This window comes from Rhinolophus hipposideros (genome assembly GCF_964194185.1).
Source record: "Rhinolophus hipposideros genome assembly, chromosome: 19".
NCBI classification, from domain to species: Eukaryota; Metazoa; Chordata; class Mammalia; order Chiroptera; family Rhinolophidae; genus Rhinolophus; species Rhinolophus hipposideros.
In genome coordinates this window covers 14471582-14491738 of record NC_138065.1, presented here as the reverse complement: position 1 = coordinate 14491738, position 20157 = coordinate 14471582, and the positions used below count along the sequence as shown (strand labels likewise).

Sequence of the window (20157 nt, the reverse complement as noted above, 5' to 3'; positions counted from 1 at the left end):
ACTACAGTGGTCATTGTATTGCAGTATATGTGTATATCTACACACTGTGAACTTTAAAGTGACACAATTCAATTATATCTCAATAAAGTTGGGGAAAAGAAATTGAAGGACTGATGCGATAGATGGAACTTTGATGATGAATATGGTCTCTGAGGAAGAGTGTAGAGCAAGCAGAGCAAAACTAAGAGAATTGGGATATATCCATATTTAGAATGGTAGACAAATGAATATGAGGTCAAATATTTTCATTAGTATTTACAGGAAATACCTTTTTCGTTCTGTAATATTTGTTGATGTAGTTTTCTTTGACTCCTCTCCAAACGTAACTGTGACCATATCACTTTTCATGGGTGCTCCTAATCTCTGTCCACAAAACAGGTTACTTCTTTATCGTTTATTTTTAAGATGCTTACACTGACTGTCTAGATTTCCTCACATTCTAAGGCAGCACTATCCAGTAGAAATATAAGGCAAGCCACATATGTAAACTTTTTAAAAAGTAAAAAGAAACAGGTGAAATTAGTTTTAATAATGTATTTTGTTTAACCTAATATATTCAAAATTATCATTTGAACATGTAATCAGTAGAAAAAATATTGTACATTCCTTTTTTTGTACGAAGTCATTGTCATCTGGTGTGTATTTTGTACTTGCAGGACATCCCAGTCAGGCTGGCCACGTTTCAGGTGCTCAATAGCCACGTGTGACTAGTTTCTCCTGTACAGGACAGTGCAGTTTCTAGGATTTTAAAGACTAAGGAGATGGGCTCTGCCTAGGGAACTCTTGGGTCTACTCCATCATAAATTCCATGAGCATTCATTTCTTAAGAGAAGGACACAAATCCAGTAAAAACAAGCAAAATGTTTTTGATTTTCGGCTTGTTTGAGGTATACAGGAATACAGAAAACTTAGAAAGGAAGGTAGCATCATATTTCAGTGTCTGAGCTCAGCCTGAGAAAATGCGTCATCTTTTCCTGCCAGTACCAGTGCTTTAGGCTTTTGCCATAATTCTTATATAACATTATAATCTTCCTAGCAATAGCAAACATATATAAGCACCTTAACTGATATTTATTAACAATTTTAAACCTTCCCAGTCATAATTCTTTTTTTTCCCTTTCTCCCACCTTCCCCTCCCCCACGCCGGTTCAAGCCGATGTTTCTGTCTAGTGTAGGACACAGCTCCCTGGCCCATGCTGGTGTTATGAGCTTTGCGCTCCCCCCCACCCCCAGCCTCGCTGAGGCAGTCGATCGCCGGTGGTTGGTCGGCCACTCACAGCAGCTCACAGCAGCTCTTGCCGGCTGCCAGCCACTCATGTTTGCCACCGGCCGCTCATGGCAGCAGAACATGGTAGCTCACACCAACCTCCGGCTGCTCAGGTCAACCTTCAGCTACTCACAGCAGCCCAGCTCCAGGGAGAGCTGTTGTTCACAATCTTAGCTGTAGAGGGCGCAGCTCACTAGCCCATGTGGGAATCGAACTGGAGACCTCGGCGTTAGGAGCACGGCGCTCCAACCACCTGAGCCACCAGGCCGGCCCGCCAGTCATAATTCTTACAATGAGTGTTAGTAACCCTTATTAAATATACCCTCTGCTTAAACATGTCATTCTTGAGTATGATGCCAAAAAACTTGATAGTAAATTTCCAAAAGCACTAACTCAAAGCCGTTATAAATTAAGAAATAGAAAATTTTAAATGAATTATATAAACATCTCATTACCAAGAATTAAAGACAGTTACTATAATTTGCATTTTAATTCTACTTATTTATTACATATGCACAGTACTACAGTTTTCAAAATTAGCTGAAAATTAATAAAACCTAGTAAGTGGGGAAAGTTATTACAAAGGAGAATAGCTATTTGTGATTTGCCTGTGTATTTTTTTATTTAATACAGAAGAAAAAAAGCTTTTGCAAATCAGTGAACTAATTTAAATTTGGATTTAGATTAGTTCTGAAAAGCATTGCAAGGAACATATTAATAATTATTATTACAAATCAAGAATGACTTGTATATTTGCATTCCTAGTGCTGTAACATATATTGTTCACAATTATAATGTAGTAAATCAGGAAGAAAAATACTTAGCCAGTTTTGATTGTCAGATATAATTTGGCTATTGGCTAGTTAGGGATTTTCCTATGGGTTTTTGTTTTCATCATCTTTACTTGGGATTTAAGTAGAATAGGGAGAAACAAATCAGATAATACTTTCAGAAACATTTCCAGATATGTTTATGTACTTAAATATAGTAGACTTTTTTATTATACTCTTATTCTCAAAAGTTTAAAATTACATTACAGTTTAAATGTACTATGTAGGTTAGATAATAAAGAGAACTAGATTTTTACATAGAGTTTTACAAGTAGCTTAGCAGAATTTCAAATTGGATATTTCTCCAGCCATCTTGGGTCTTTTAAGTAGTTACCCTATTACTATATTTCTAACTATTGATTAAAATTCCTAAATCTTTTTTTTTCAGAGATAAAATCAACAGTGTTTGATGACTGCAAGAAAGAAGATGAATGGAAGGTAAAGTTTGCATATTTTGCCATTGTATTGAGGACTTTAATATATTATCCTTATTATATGAAGTATGATAAAAAAGTGAATGTTTAAATTTTAAAAAATGTATTACAGTAAAAGACATTGCCATTAATCCCCCTCAAAATACTCCCCCTCGCTTCAGACACACTTATCCCGTTGTTCTTGCAACTTTCTGAAGGAGTTCTGGAAGTCCTCTTTCGTGAGTGTCTACTTCATCCTCCATCATGACAACGCTCCGTGTCACACATGGCTTCTGGTATAGCAATTTCTGTCAAGTAAAAACATTACAGTGTGTACTCATCTAACTTATTCACTGTATCTAGCACCCTGCCCGATCCCCAAAGATTCTTCCCTAATGTGAAAATGACCATGAAAGGAAAACATTTTGAATTGATTCAGGACATCAAGGCAGCCACAATAGCACAACTAAAGACACTCATGAAAGAGGACTTCCAGAACTACTTCCGAAAGTGGCACGAATCATGGGAATAAATGTGTTTGAAGCGAGGGGGAGTATTTTGAGGGAATTAATGGCAATGTGGCTTTTACTGTAATAATTTTTTTTAATCTAGACATTCACCGTATTTTTGATCACACCTTTTAATTCTATAACAGTATAGGATCTGGAATCATACTGCTTATGTTCACATCCTAGCCTCACCACTTTATAGCTGTGGTTTCTTGGGTAAATTATGTGACCTCTCTGTGTCTCTGTTTCCTTGTCTATAAAATGGGGGTAGTTGTTAATATTAAATGAATTAATTCATGTAAAATGCTTAAAACAGTTCCTGGAACACTTATTATTCTACAAGTGACACTTTATAATTTTAAGAAAATTTGATGTTAAACATAACATACATTTACAATGAATAGTTCTCTGCTTCAGAATGGAAATAGTTCTATTTGTTCACTTATGTATAGTAATTATGTACGTATATTGAAAAAATAAAACTCTAGGTCATGCAAGTTAAAAGAAGAATTGAGATGATTTGCCTACTATCCTGATATTTTAATTTTATGTTATAAAAGGTTCATATGTTTGGTAGGTTTAATGGATTAAGTTGTCTTTTGTGAATTCTTAGCAGTCAAATGCTTATACTATTTCTTAATTTATATTTATTTTAAGATAATGCTTTTAGATGAATTTACCACTAAACTTTTGGCATCGTGTTGCAAAATGACAGATCTTCTAGCAGAGGGTATAACTGGTAAGTGTTATTACCAATATTCATCATAAAAACATTTACTGTGATTGGGAAAGTTTGAAGTATTAATAAATTTTAGTTAGTAATTGTGTTTCTGAGGGGGTTGTGTTTTTTGTTTTTTGTTTTCGAACTCTAGACATAATAATTATACTGGACATTCTTTTCTTTGTGAGTCTTCAGCATAACCTCTGTAACTCAGGTTTTCTTCTTTTTTCTTAGCTGAGACATATAATTAAGTTCCCCTAACCGAGATTAATTCAGCTGCCTTGTTGAGTTTGTTCTCCAAATATTTTATATACTTGTTACGATTTTGTGTATTGATGCACAAGGTTTATGTTAGCGTTTTAATTAATATTCAAGATTTACATGTATTGCTTTTAAATGGATAGTAAGATTTATGTCATAAAGTCAACTTTTATACATATTTGCAAGTGTATAATATTGACTTTGTAAATCTCTCTTTATTACTTAGACATGAGGCAGTGAATTATAAGTTTAAGTCAGCTTTAGTATGGATTTATGAAAAAAATCATGCTGCTACAAGTTATCTTCTACTGTGCAGGATTGTGTTAATGAGATTTTCATCTCCTTTTTGGGGAAAATGCCAATATCTCATAACATTTATAATCATGTTATCATCCTTAACTCCTCATTCTTTAACTCATTTATTTAAATTTGATCTTCTTAACAACCCTTGAAAGACAGATACTAAATATCCCATTCGTAATGAGGAAACTGGTACTCAGTCAAATATAATTCTTTTGTATTTTGGATCCTAATATAGTATATGTACCTTCTATCATTCTAACTTGTGAGGTTCAAAAGTATACCCAGTATTTTCAAGAAAGCCTGAGCAATGTGGACAATGAGAGGATTACCGTGTTTCCCTGAATATAAGACCTAGCCGGACCATCAGCTCTAATGTGTCTTTTGGAGCAAAAATTATATAAGACCCGGTCTTATTTTACTATAAGACTGGGTCTTATAGTATAACATAACGTAACATAACATAATGTAATATAAGACCAGGTCTTACATTAAGTTTTGCTCCAAAAGACGCATTAGAGCTGATTGTCCAGCTAGGTCTTATTTTCAGAGAAACAGGGTATCTAAAAAAATTTTTTAAGTAATATTTACTTTTTGATATTTACATGTAAAATGATTTCTTTTTGTTAGTTATATATTCAGTTTGTGGTGTTTATGACCTTCAGTGGAAAAAGCTCTAAACTAGAAATTGGAGGATTAAAGCTTTGGTTTTTCTATTGGATAAGTATAATACTGGTTAAGGCACTTAAATTTTTTAAGTTCCCAGAGGTTATTCTGATGTGCAGCTAGAGTAATAGCCATTTGAGAGCATGTGTGAAAGTACTATGAAACTACAGAACCATTTGCACTGTAAGGAGATTTACTGAATTTTTGTAGACCATTGTTTCTTATGTGTGTTCTGTGTTCACAGATATTTTTCAAGGAAAGGATTCTGTGGCCAACTAAGCTTGGGCAACAGCATTAAATAAAGCTAAACACATTTCTTTAGGACTTTTCAGAGTTTTTTTATATGTCAGCATATATGTGGATCCCCTGGGTATAGGTATAGTATTCAGTTTTCTAAACTTATTTGACCACAGAAAGCTTTTTTGAGAGGCATATCATAGGACTGTATATTATGGAATACATTGCTGTGGATTGTTCTCAGTATCTTCCAGAGTCACCTAGGTTTGCTGTGGTTTAATCATAATCATGTCTACTAACTTGAACTTGTCACAGTCCTCTTGAGTTCCACATGAGTTCTCCTGAGAATCCCTTTATTAGACTTGGCATTGGCAGGTTGGGTGATCAGACTTTCTATTGTCATTCAGGTCATGTGTGAAAATATTCAGTAGGGTCTTGGACTTTTAAACAGTAGATGAGAAAAAATGCACATATGGGGCTGGCCCAGTGGCTCAGGCTGTTAGAGCTCCGTGCTTCTAACTCCGAAGGCTGCCGATTCGATTCCCACATGGGCCAGTGGGCTCTCAACTACAAGGTTGCCGGTTTGATGCCTCGACTCCCGCAAGGGATGGTGGGCTCTGCCCCCTGCAACTAAGATTGAACAGGGCACCTTGAGCTGAGCTACCGCTGAGCTCCCAGATAGCTCAGTTGGTTGGAGCGTGTCCTCTCAACCACAAGGTTTTCGGTTCGACTCCCACAAGGGATGGTGGGCTGTGCCCCCTGCAACTAGAAAACGGCAACTGGACCTGGAGCTGAGTTGCGCCCTCCACAACTAAGACTGAAAGGACAACAACTTGAAGCTGAACATCACCCTCCACAACTAAGATTGAAAGGACAACAACCTGACTTGGAAAAACGTCCTGGAAGTACACACTGTTCCCCAATGAAGTCCTGTTCCCCTTCCCCAATAAAATCTTTAAAAAAAATGCACATATGATGCTACTTCAGTAGAGTAAAATCAGGTAAAAACTTTTAAAAAATAGACTGGGAATTAAATTATTTCTTTGTCATCTATAGGAATAATCATGAAAACCTTTTTTACATCATTTAATAGATGGCCACTTTTCAGTGAATTGAGTTGGCACTTTCTGCCATTGCTTACCAGACATTTCAGAATATTTTCAATGTCTATGTTCTAAATCATTATCACAGTATTTTCACAACACTTTAACATTATTTACCAAACATAATAATATATGTAGCATAAGATGACTGTAAGACACTTCATTTTGAGTATTAAGCAATAAAAGAAAGTTAACACAGACTTAACCTTAGTTGTTTAAAGGTAAAATTACAATTGTTGGGAATGGAGATAAACATAAAATATTTCCTTGGAAATCTTATTTGATATTCTATCTAATAGAAATTATGATAAACCTATATTGTACTAACATAAATTTAGGAATGAGAAAATGTATCATCATATTTAAAAGAAAAGTCCAACAGTGTCTTCCCTTACTCGTCAGATTAATGTTTTTAATTCTATCAAGGCCCTTTGCCAATATGAGTTTTAAAAGATGGCTCTGGGGTCATTATGAGGTTTAACAGATAAATTCCTGTAAAGTGCTTAGCCTTGTATCTGTTCTGTATTTGCTATTATAGTAGGATATTTTTAAAAAGAAATACATATTTTAATTTTAATGCATTTTGGGGGTTTATTCATTGCACGTCCATTGCTCATGCTGGTAGACCTAATTGTGAAATAACTGCTTTATCTTTTTCTTCATGATGAGCACTTAGCCCAGAGTTTAGCCTTAGGGAAGACACATTTTTAGGTTTTTTTTAATTTATCAAATGAAGGCAAAGAAAGTGTTACACCCAAGATATACAAATGTGTTTTCTTATTATTATAAATAAGTACAGTAGTTTATTTAAAAATTATTTCAAGTGTATAAATATTTGGCTATATAAAATGACTTTTTTTTGTAGTTGTGGAGAATATTTATAAGAATCGAGAACCTGTCAGACAAATGAAAGCTCTTTATTTTATCTCTCCAACGTCAAAGGTGAGTATTTTGAATCTTTAAAAAGTACATTCTTCAACATTTTCACTACATTGATATGATTTTCTCACAGAAAACAAAAAGCAATAAAATAACCTTTATTAGAAAAATAGTGCCATGCACTAGTTTGCTTAGGAAAGTTTTCTGTGTTAGAAGATTGTTTGATTTGCACACTTAAGAAAAGTAGTGTGTTTAATTTTATAAAATGTTAAAGTTTGAATAATTTGTTGCTCATGCAGTTCCTATTCAACCATAATTTTTGAAACAATGGAAGTGTACTTAAATAGTCTTGGGTTAATCCTTTATTTAGCCAGTGACTTCCCTATAACATACATACGTGTATGTATGTATACATGTATATACGTATATACATGTATTTTATACATGTATAGAATACATGTATTTTATATCAAATGAATTTTTTTAGTTTATAATCTAACTATGATTTAACTCATACTTAAAGCAAACACGTTTCGAGCCAAATAAAGTATAAAATTCTTTTATTCTGTACAGTATTTGAAAATGCATTTTCCGGCACATTCTTTGGCTTATTCTCACCTGGAATGTTAATTTGGCAATTCCAGTTTCATTTTTTCTAACTTTGCAGACAGTAGGAAAGAACCCAGATATTCACTAGTTAGTCTCTACATGTTGGCTGCGGGTGTTTTTTTTTGTATCTTATTCATGATATCATTGCATAAGATAAAATTCATGATTGGAAAAAATGTGAGCTAAAAACACCATTTTTTAGCTACTAAATTGGCAGAAGGATTTTTATAGAAAATATATACCGTGTTTCCCTGAAAATAAGGCCTAGCTGGACAATCAGCTCTAATGAGTCTTTTGGAGCAAAAATTAATATAAGACCCGGTCTTATATTATATAATACAGTATAAGACTGGGTCTAATATAATATAATGTAATGTAATGTAATATAATACCGGGTCTAATATAATATAATACCGGGTCTTATATTAATTTTTGCTCCAAAAGACGCATTAGAGTTGATGGTCCGTCTAGGTCTTATTTTCGGGGAAAACGCGGTATGTGTATATATAGATATAGCTATATATAGCTATATCTATCTTATCTATCATTCTCATATTCTAGCTATCATTGGGTAATGGAGCAGAAACTGTACTGCTAGTGGGAGTATAGATTGATACTGCTTTTTTGAAAAATAATTTGCCATTCTTTATCAAGAACTTTAAAACGGTCTATATCTTCAAGTTTATTGTAAAGAAATAATCAAATGGTTGAATTAAATCCCTAGCAATAAATAAATAATGCTAAATTCCTAACATTAACAAATAATGGTATGAAAGACCATGTGGCTATTGAAAATGAGGTTTCTAGGAAATTTTAATGGTCTAGGTAAAAGTTCCTTTTTAATGATAAGTGACAAAAGCAGGCTACAAAATTGTATATTCAGTAAAGGAGCAAAGGATTCAGAAAAAATGGCACCTGAATTTGATGCCTTTTTCTGCCACAACCAAATACAGTTTCTCTTCCTTTCCTTAACAATTACCTATTGAGTCCTACATGCTTCAGGGTATAAGTGAGGACTTGGGCTCCTTGGGCACTGGGAGAGAATCCTGGTGTGAGACTTCCTTCCTAGGGCTGGGCTAGCGTCTGGAGACCAGGTTAGATAATTCCCAGGCAAGAACCATAAAATTACAGATTTCAGGATGAGTTTGGCTCCAAGAGATCTGTGAATCCCAGGGGAAAGGTCAGTTGGGTGTCTCAGGAAAGCCCTGGGAGTTTGTTTGCTTTTATTACCTATAGCCCTCCAGAGGAACAACCACTTTGCCTTCCTCCTCTTGTGGAACTGCCTCTACTTAGGCTACTCCCAACAACTAAACCTAAGCTACAAGTGAGCTGACAAAGAAAAGTAGCCACACTTCTAAGTGGGTCAAGCTGCTTGGAGAGCAAGTTCAATAAGAATAAAGAAAACACACATCTAGCAAAATATAGCTGCTTGGAGAAAAGGATGACAACCTGAACAGAAAAATAGTACACATAAGGAGAGTCTAGTACAGCATAAAAAACTTTCTGAAGTTCAAAAGTGTTATTTCTCAGTTAACTAAAGAAGAGGATAATCCCTGTTGAGATTTGAATTGATAGCCTAGAATAACAAAACAGAGTACCTCAAAGCGGAAAAAAAAAAAGTCCTGGAAATCATGGGAGGAAAAGAGACTTGAGGATAAATCCATGAGATCTAACAGAAATATAGTTCTAGGAATTCGAGAAGGAGAAAAAGGAACAGACGAAGGAGAGAGAATTAAATTCTTTGTCATCATTTTTTGCTTCTAGATCATTGTGTCTTTAAAACTGGCAGCATTGAATCATATACCACCAGACTGTATTACCTGTTGTTCCTCCTCTTGCAGTCATCTACCATCCTCTGGGTGTTTCATTGTAATCCCCTGACAGTTTCACCTCCCAGCTCACTGTCACTCTAGTCAACACTTCTCCAGTCTTGGTGGTTTCAATATCTGTGTACATAATACTTCCAGTATTGTTCAGTGACTTGTCAGTTCCTTGATCTGTTGTCTTCCAATAGTCTTGTCTTCTCTGTTGCTGCAGCTTCCCATTACTTTATCATTTCTGCATTTCTTTATTGCCAAAACAGCATTTGGTTCATATTACCTTACTATTTATTATGTTTCTAGCTATCACTGGCTATACTACATAGCATCTTTATAAACAAGTTTATAAACTTTGAGGCAGATTTTATTTCATCATCACAGTAAAATAATCTTAGTTATTTCAAAAGCTAGCATATTTAAATTAGTATTTGATAAAATGTATATTAACATCTAACCTTTTTTAAGTCTGTAGATTGTTTTTTACATGATTTTGGGAGTAAATCGGAGAACAAATATAAAGCAGCATATATATACTTCACTGACTGTAAGTAGCTTTGTAAAAGTCATTGCTTCATCGTTTAAAATACTATTAATCATAAAGTATTTATTTCTTATAATACTATTTCAGTACTACTGACTTTCTATCCTGATTTGTTTAGAAAGAATCTAAAAATGTAAGATCACATGTATCCTAATTCATGTTAAGGTGATAGAAAATTAAAAGAAATCATTCCAAGCGAGTTTCAACAGTCATTTTTTCTGACATTCTGGGGTGTGTTCGTGGAGAGGGCTATCGCTCAAATTCAGTGCTGATAACAGGAAGAATTCTTTTTTAAATCAGTTTCAACTGGGGATTTGATTATATACTAAAAAATAAGGCCCTTGGAGGGCACTGAAGAAACTGCCGTTTGTTTGGCAAATATTAAGGGAGAAAGTCATTTCTCTTACTGTGTCATATGTTCAAATAGAAATCAGCTACACAAAAGAATCATAGAGGAGTCCAGACACACATATAATTTAGTTTTATGTTATAACTTACATAATTATACTGCAAAATAAAAATGCCTTTGACCTAAGTTAGGTCTTGGTCTCTGCTGTTAGAGATTCATCATTTAAGTAGTGTATTTTTCTTGTTAATATTTATGTCATGCTTAGTAGTATGCATTTTTTAAAATGTCATATCATAAGTATTTGTCATTCAGGTAACCTTATTATACAGAAATTTATGTCTATGGAATTGATAGAATTTAATTAATGTGAAGCCTTTTTTAACTTAAGGAATCTTGAGGCTAAAGAACTTCATGTTAAAAGACACTAGAGCCAATGGTTGATATTCTAATTTAGATTTAATGGAATTATAAACAGGTAATGGGGGAAAGAAAAAAAATGGGCTCTAAGGTCCAGAACTTACTAGTTTAGAATCTTAGAATTTCCTGACATTAGAGAAAAATTAACAATTTGTGTGGTATGGTTGCACTTAATGGCCGAATTAGAAAAGTAGTGTAAATTCCCAAGGCGTTCTGAAAGTCCTACAAAATGTTATTAAGTCATGAGTTTGTACCTGATTTTCCTTCGTAACAATTTTAGTTTGCTGTGTTAGCAGCTCTCTAAGGAAATATATCTTAGGTTATTGTAGATAAGAATGGGGGAAATGGAATTTCTAATACAGTGCTCTTGGCTAGAATACATATGCTCTATAAAGTAAGGAACAATATTTACACATTATCTTTGTCTTCATAGTAAATTACTTTGTGAAAATCAGTAATTATATATAAAAAGTAAATATTCTTGGATGTTGGAATGATTTATCCAAAAGTACAATTTAGATGGAGTTATATGTCTTTTTTCCTTTTTGTCCTTTCAGTTTGCCCTGATAGTCTCTTTAACAAAATTAAGGCTTGCTCCAAGTCAGTAAGAAGATGTAAAGAAATAAATATTTCCTTTATTCCACTTGAATCTCAGGTACTTTCTACTTCAATTTTTAATTTTAGTTCATAATGGATTTTAAATTTTGGTTTTATGAGCTTATTTGTTAATAAGGTATATCCTAAAGATGTTTTATATATTATGTATTTGGTGAATTTTGAGTAATCCACAAATAAACATTTCCTATGATGAAAGGAAGAACATGAGCACCTAATTTGAATACAACATTAATAATGAAAGTGGAGCTTAAATTTCACATCTGCCACTAAGTCCTGTGTATGTCAAGTTTCACGGTACTATTAGATTATACAATCAAATGATTTTGCGAAGAACCTCTGTTAGATGACTCCACAAAAAAATATTTTTAGCTTCTCTAATTTGTGATATTAAAATAAGTATTCTTTAATAAACTTTTTAATATAACATTATATAAATTATAATTTTTTAAAATTTATAAAACAAAAGATTTTTGTTGATTTGTTTTGCCTTTGGAATAATGAGCCTTCAATTAATAATAACAGTGCTCTGTTCTTTGTTTGGATTCTAGTATTTTATAGAATTGAAATTATTTGTTATTGTTTGGAACTGTAAGATCAATATTTTAAGAAATAGAAAGGTTCTAGATAAGATTTCTCTTTTAAGCTATTGCTGTTCTTGACAAAGAAAGATTATAATCCAAATTATAAAATTTTAAGATTATCTGGTTGACATTAAACTGTTTTCCAAATGTTAACCTTTAGACCTGTTCCTTTTAGTATGATATGTAAGTTTAGTTTAGAGTGAAAATGGGCTTCCTAAAATCACATGGGATATGAACAGTAGTGTGATGAATATTGCAAACATATCCAAAGCATCTTGTTGCACAAAAGATACAGTTTAACCCTTAGAATTTACTGAAATTGTGGAATTGCTGTATTTTAAGGAGAGGTTTGTGTAGATATCTGGCCAATTTGATGGCTGATGGAAATAACTTGTCTTTGTATAGAGAAATCTCATAAAAATCTTATACTTACCAGTCTTTTCAAAATGTTATTGTTTTAGGTCCTAGCTGTCTGCTATGTTTCTCCCTTGTTTTTTCTTTTAATTTGCTTCCTTGGTAAACATCTTAAGAGGGTTTACTTAATAAACTTAACTGTTAGGGAGAAATTACGGTGAAAATTTTTGAACTTTTGTTTGTTTCCAAGTGAAGATAAATTAAATACTACTGTTTTAAGCTATGAGCAAAAATCATGTGCAGTGCACATTGTCTGCAAGATGTAAAACAGTCTGCTGTGAAAAGATGAACAAGATGTATGCCCTACCCTCATCTGAATACTATAAAAAAAAAGTTACACATCTTCAAAATGTTATCAATTAAGGTTAGGTTGAACTGCACATAACAAAAATTTAAACTTTCAGTGGCTTCAACAAGATGGAAACTTACTTCTTGCTAATATAAAAGAAGTCAGGAAATGGGTGATGTAAGTTTGGTATGCTGGCTCTACAAAATTGTCAGGGGCCTGGTATCCGGGACATGTCCTGCATGATCTCAGATGACTGTCGATTTATTACATCCTCATTTGAGGAAGCAGGATGAAGGAGAGAAAGAAAGAAGTACATGGTTTTCATTTATATCTTATTACCTAAAATTTAGTCACACCATTATACCTAAGTGCATGGGAAACAGAAATGTAGTGTTTTAGCTGGGCATATGGCTGCTTCCTCCCAAAGAATTGGTATGTTACTCAAAAGTAAGGGAAGAATGGTTTGGTGAGAGGCAGCTCACAGTCTGCCACAAGAGGAGAGAGATTATTCCTTACTAGGAGAATGGGAAACCATTGGAAGAAAGAATACAATTTCATAAGGTAGTAAAAGACAAGGGAAAGAATATTCCAGAAAATAAGAATAGCCTGGTTGCTAAGATACAGAAGCAGTTAAGTGCAGGGGAGCATCAGGAAAAGTGGATTATAAGGGGTGAAGTTATGATAGATAAGGCTGTCTCTATAGGTAGGTTGGGACCATGTTGTAGGAGGCTCCCGGTCCCACCAAGAATGATGGCAGAAAATGGGAAGGTACAGAAAACTGTGGGCCTGGTCCTAAAGTCTTTAAGGAAAAGTAGAAGTCAGGAGATCGTTGCTGAGACTGGTAAAGTCAGATATCACTGTGTTCCCAAGAAGGAAAGTTGGACATTCAACACATTTAGACGTTGCATGGGGAGGAAGGAATTTGACTTACTCCTCCTAAATCCCTGTCAGAGAGCTTAAGGTAATAAAGGCAATTAGATAGAAAGCACTCAAGAGTGTAGAGGACTTTGTTTTCAGTGGGCTTTAGGGAGTACAAAGAGTCTGGTATAGTTAGTGGAGAGGGTGCTAGACAGAGTCTGGGTAGAAATTGAGCAAAGCTAGCCAGAGATTAGCAAAAAAAGTAGATGGAAGTTGCAGGGATCTCTAAGGAGTGATTGTGAGGCATAAAGATGAATAAAGCATTTGGTTATAGTCTAAAGGAACGCGTAATGGTGGTGATGGGGAAAGGGGGGCAGAAGGGGAGAAGGAGGGAAAGGGAAGAGATGTGAGTGTAGAATGAAAACCTGCTCCAAAATTCTGTTTGGTTCATTGGAGTATTATAATAGATAGCTTAGAGTAATTTCAACTGTGTGGTAGGAATTCTCCAAATCTCAGTGCATTACAACCACAAAGTGTATTTCTCGTTCATGTTACTGTGGTTTGCCCAGGGCTTTCCTCCTTATTCTCTTATTCTCTTCATTTTGTGACTGAGTCCGAAGGAGTAGCCCCTGTCTGGGATGTAGCCGAGGGAAAAGAGAAATGGTGGAGCCCCAGAGGCTTTTAAAGCTTCTGTGAGGAAATGGCATGTGTCACTTCTAGTCAGATTCCAATGACCAGAGACAAGCCCAACATCAGTGAGTGGGAATATTCTCCTGTAGGAAGAGGCCCTATAGGGAGGGGCAGTAAATATTTTTGAACAGATAATAAATACTATCTACTGCAGTAGAATGGTATATTATCAGAAAACCACCATCAAGCTGTAGGATGCTTTTTGGCAGTTAATACAGCAACCAAGACTTTGAGCAGCACAGACGTAAGTGGATTCGCTACAGCTAAATCTCAGTCCATGTTCAAACTGTTGCTCTTGGTGATGGATTATGTTCAAAGAAATGGATGACTTTGTGTGAAAGGAAATGCAGGGAAGTTTATTCATAATTTATTAGTTAATCTATAATGTTTATTACATACCTGCTTTTACACTCAGTATATTATCCTAGGCTAAGAGGGATTACTATCGTTGTTTAAAAAAACAAATATTACATAGTTTAATGGGGGAATGCTCAACTCCAATTAGAGAGCTTCTTCATTTGTATTATTCAAGTAACAATAATATTAAATCTGTAATCCAATTCATTGCACATATGAGTAAGTAAATGCTTTTGTTAGTTGAATAAATGTGTCTGTGAGGTTTTACTATATATATGGTAAGACCAGTACAGTGTCTGGCACAATACTCTGTCTTAGGAAGTATATCTTTATTTTAAGGACATGAAGAGTATAAGCTGAAAAATTGAAGCTATGTATCAACTATGGAAAAATTTTAGGTTATTCTCTAGAAGGTTTTTAGTGGATGTCAAATATATAGACCTATTTTGGCTTTGTTGTATTTTCTTGTGGTTGGCATTAGAGTTGTATTTTAGTTTGACTACTTCAGATTCCTTCATCTGTTGCAAACAGTACTACCTGTATATGAAACAACAACTGAAAGAGAGAGGTAGGCTAAGCAGGAAAGGAGAGTGAGAAAAGAAAGGATGAAATCAAGATGACAGAGAAAATGAAATTTGATTAAGGTAAAGACACAGTTGTTTCAGAAAACAGCATGGTCACTTCAAGTATTTTTTTAATGTCCCAAACAATAGCCTCATTTTTCTTGATGCATATTTTTAACAAGTCTACAAAATTGACAGTGTAACTCTTTTTTGGCCTGCCTTAGGTATATACTCTTGATGTACCAGATGCATTCTATTACTGTTACAGTCCAGACCCCAGTAATGCCAGCGGAAAAGACGCCGTCATGGAAGCGATGGCTGAGCAGATAGTTACAGTCTGTGCTACTCTGGATGAAAATCCCGGAGTAAGATATAAAAGGTGAGACACTCGGTAGTGTCTATGTTATGTTTTCTATTTGCTGTCCAGTATATAGGTAAGAAATGTCTCTGTGCTTATGTGTAACGGTTTGCAAAATTTATTTGCCTTGTAAAAAATATGCTGTATGTACAGGAGATTTAAGGTGTAATTTTAAATTTCAGAGTGACTAATAGCCTCTGTTATTGAGTGTCAGAGCCTAAATTTGTATGATTTATTGGCACATTTTTTCATGAGTTTAGGAATGCTTAGAGTAAATGTCTTTGTTGTCAGATAGGGGCTACTACAGTCTTACATTTAATCTTTTATTAAGTTTCCACCAAATTTAAGCGGCCATATTATCTAGATACAGGTTAGAGTGTCTAAGTGTCTATAGTATCTAATACCAATGGCCATTTAAAATAGATTTTTGGGATTTTTTAAGAGGTAAAGTTTGACTTTAGTAGTATGTACCATTACTTATTTGCCTCTTTTTAAAAATGAAGTTTACTGTTAAGTGCATAAATTATATATATGTATAGCTTGATACATCATTCCAAAGTGGACACACCCATCTAACCCACCAAGGTCAAAAAAGGGAACATTAACAACATCTCAGAGGCCCCCCCTCCTGATCCCTTCGAATTACTGTCCTCTCTCTCCTCCCCAAAGGTAACTACTCTCCTGACTTTTAACACATATTTTAGGGTTGCCTGATTTTGAACTTGGTATAAATGGAATCATATGATATGCTGTGTTTCTGGCTTCTTTGTTCAACATTATGTTCTGAGAGTCATCCATGTTGTTGTGTGTAGCCAGGCAGCTTGGACTTTAATCTTTACTAGCTCTGTGACACTTCTTTTCTCAGTTTCCTTTTCTATGAAATCGGAACGACAATAGTACTCATCTTATAAGGTGTTCTTAAATGGGTTTAATACCAGTAAAGCAATAATAGTGTATGGCACTAATAAAATGGTAGTAGTGAATATACTATACTACTACTGATAAAGATTATCACTCATTTTTCTTTCAAAGGGTTCTTTAAATATTAACATTTCTCAGGTTGGTTGAGTTGTTTAATTGGAAATTCGTGTAGTGCTTTATATTTAAGTTACATTACTCTTAAACCATTTTTAAAAATCTATTAGTTACTTAGAAAAAATGTAGTAAATCTCCTTAATTCAGGTGTTACCAAACAAGCTCTTTACTCATACTTCAGGTGTTGGAAACATTATTTTTCTTATAGGTGATGTTCTAATTACATTCTGAACCCAGTGGGGCAGAGAGCTCATTGGCTTATCATCTGCCAGAGTTCAATCTCTGTTCAAGCTTCTGCTTTTGGTGATTGGCTCTGTTCAAGGACATGAGTAAATATAACCAGTTTATAATTTAATATCTCACCTATGGACCTGTTTTGAGTTACTGTGATAGTTAAATAATCCAGGCTTTCAGAATCCCACTTGTTCTTTTGCAAAGTATTCTTTTATGCCTTATAAAAGAATAAGGACTTTTAAAGTGTAATTCTAACATGAAATTATTACCTTTTTAAATAGTTTAAAACCAAATGTGTAATACATTATTCTTTATAGTTGCTGCTTTATTTTTAAGGTATAAAACCTAAAGATTCTTTAACACTTTGAAGCCGTCACAATGAGACCATTTTTGAGGTCGGTGTGCTAATTGAAGAACCTATTCCAACATCTTTCTTGTAAATTTGGAAGTTACACTCATGCCACTGATCATGAAGTTACAATTTAGAGTATGATTTTTATCATTTTAGAAGACAGTGATAAATTAAATTTTATGCAAAAGACTGTATTGGAAAGTGACTAAATGTTAGAGAGCATGTGGGGAAATCTCACACTTCTAGTGGGTGGGATAATTGGTCAGCTAACTTGGAGAATATATGGTAATATCTAGAAAAATTGAAAACATACATACTCTATGACCCAGCCATTATACTTCTAGATGTAATATATGTAGAGAAACATGTATATGGAGATGTATGTACAAAGATATTTGTTTCAACATTGTTTGCAATAGGATAAAATTGAGAATGACTTAAATGTCCATCTTGAGGGGATTGAATACATAGAATCTGGTATAATCATGATGGAATACTGTATCGAACTAAAATGAATAAATTTGATATATGTGTCAATGTATACAGATCTCAAATATATACATATAAAACAGTAAAAAACATACTGTTAAAACATATAAAACAGTGTATATATATACATAGAGTATATATATGCATATATATGTGTATGTATATATACGTATATACACATATACGTATATATACATATATGTATATACATATATATACATATATACATACACACATATATATATATATATACGTAACAGTAATGGTATGAAGCATACAAACTATATTCATCATAGTGGTTGCCTTGGGGATGGGGGAGTAGAAGAAAGGAAGAAGACCAGGAATTGGGAAATAAAGGGAACCAAAATTTTATTTATCATATTTTATTTCCTTTATATTAAAAATATCTGAAGCATATATGATAATGTTTACATTTATAAAATCCAGACAAATTAGTATATTTATGTAAAATCTTTTAATAAATTACATGATTTAATTTTAGAATTCAACTTTATGGTATTGTAAAGTATGTCTTGAAAGAAAGATAATTGAACATTTTTTCCGTTTCTAGTAAACCTCTAGATAATGCCAATAAGCTTGCCCAGCTTGTTGAAAAAAAACTTGAAAACTACTACAAGACTGATGAAAAGAGCCTAATAAAGGTAAAGTATAAAAGGCAAATAGTGGTTATGCATAGTCTGACTTATTTCTTTATAAACCAAAAAACTATTGTTCATTCATTTTCCAGTACTGATTTGGGAATCATTAGCATAGATTCCCAATATTGATTTGGGAATTATTAATACAGGTGGTAGTGGAAACCTCAGTAGACAGGGTGGTTTAGTGGGGAAGGTATGTGTTTTGACATTAAGCACTGTGTCCAAATCCTGGCTCTGTCATTTAATTAATAGATATGTTAATTTAGGCAAATTGTGTAACTTCCCTGTGCCTAAGTTTTCTTATCTATAAAATGGGGGTAATGAGAGAATACCTATTTTATAAAGCAGTGGAAGTATTGAAAGAGTTATTGCATGTAAAAGTTCTTAGAATAATGTTTGCCACTGAGCAAACATTTAGTAAATACAGTTATTCCTATTATTACTAGCTCTGTGACCTTGGATAAATTATTTACTCTGAGTTGTATTTTCTTCTATAAAATGGATGAGATAACATACCTTGCTTGGTTGATAATGAAGATTAGGTAAATTAACATATGTTTGGCACATACAAGATTTTAATAAATGGCAGCTGTTACTGTCTTATGAAGATAGTCTAAAGTAACCAAAGACTAAGGTTAGAACCTGAGGAATTACCAGAATTTAGGCTTGGGTTGGGGAATGAAGAACATGAGGAGACTGACAGAGGTGTGTCAGAGGGCTAGGAAGCCATATTACAGTAGCTAAAGAATGAAAGGAAGAAACTGTTAATTGTTTAAAAGAGGAGATGGGCAAAGAAACCACCAGTTACAATGCTATGTGATAAGTGGAATGAGAGAAAACAAAGAACGTAATGGGAATGTAGGCTGGGGCTTAATCGTATTCTAACTGGAGTCCTAGGAGCCGTCCTAAAGGAACAGGCCCTTGAGCTTGAAGAATGGGTATGACATGATAGAAGAGGGATTTTATTGCTTGGATAACAGTATTTTGGGGGCAGATGTACAGAGAAAAAGGCACAGTCCACAATCAAACAACTTGGCTAGAATGGAGGGTATAAGCTTAGTTATAATATTAGTTTAGAGCTTTATTACTGTTTTTTGGTTTGGATACCTAGTGAAAGCTGCTGAAAGAAGTTATGAGGACAATGGTTCAGTACACAGAGCACAGTAGATAGTCAATAAATGTCGAATAAGGGAAGAGATAGACAACGAGTATATTAGTAAATATCCCTTTAGTCCTTCATGATTTCTGTGAAAAAAAGGCAAAATCCACAGAAATAAATAAAACATCCTTTCCATTCTTTCTGCCTGGGAAATTATACATTCTTTCAAATGCTTGATAGCTTTCTTTCATTCAAGGACCTGATAAAATGTCACCTCCTTTTTGAAGCCTTTCTTTCAGATCAAGTGATACTTCCTCCAACATATTGTCAGAATCCCAAATTCCTGATCTAGTACTTACGTATATTGTACTTTTTCCTATTCAAATTTCTGAAGACTCATAACTTACATGTATTGAGGGCTTACTAAGTGCCACACTGTGCTAAGTATTTCCCTGTTTATTGTTACATTTAAGCTTTACAATAGTCTTATAAGCAGAGGTTTTGATTATATTCTGTTTTATAAATGAGAATGCAGAGATATTAACAAGTTAAGTAATTTGTCCAAAATTGTACAGCAAGGAAGTGGTCAAGGCTGGACTCAAACCCAGATCTGTCTGATTCCAGAGGCTGTGCTTTTAA

The 20157-nt window shown here is 34.0% G+C and overlaps 1 protein-coding gene across 1 annotated transcript in view; it reads left to right on the top strand.

Annotated features, from left to right (window-relative positions):
* The window catches only part of STXBP3 (syntaxin binding protein 3), a 50238-nt gene that overhangs the window by 7804 nt on the left and 22277 nt on the right, over positions 1–20157 (top strand). Inside the window, exons 2-8 of the mRNA XM_081024719.1 lie at positions 2486–2535; positions 3677–3758; positions 7173–7249; positions 10081–10159; positions 11480–11577; positions 15517–15671; positions 18332–18422. Coding sequence (XP_080880845.1) covers positions 2486–2535; positions 3677–3758; positions 7173–7249; positions 10081–10159; positions 11480–11577; positions 15517–15671; positions 18332–18422 — 632 coding nt within the window. The remainder of the gene's footprint in view (positions 1–2485; positions 2536–3676; positions 3759–7172; positions 7250–10080; positions 10160–11479; positions 11578–15516; positions 15672–18331; positions 18423–20157) is intronic.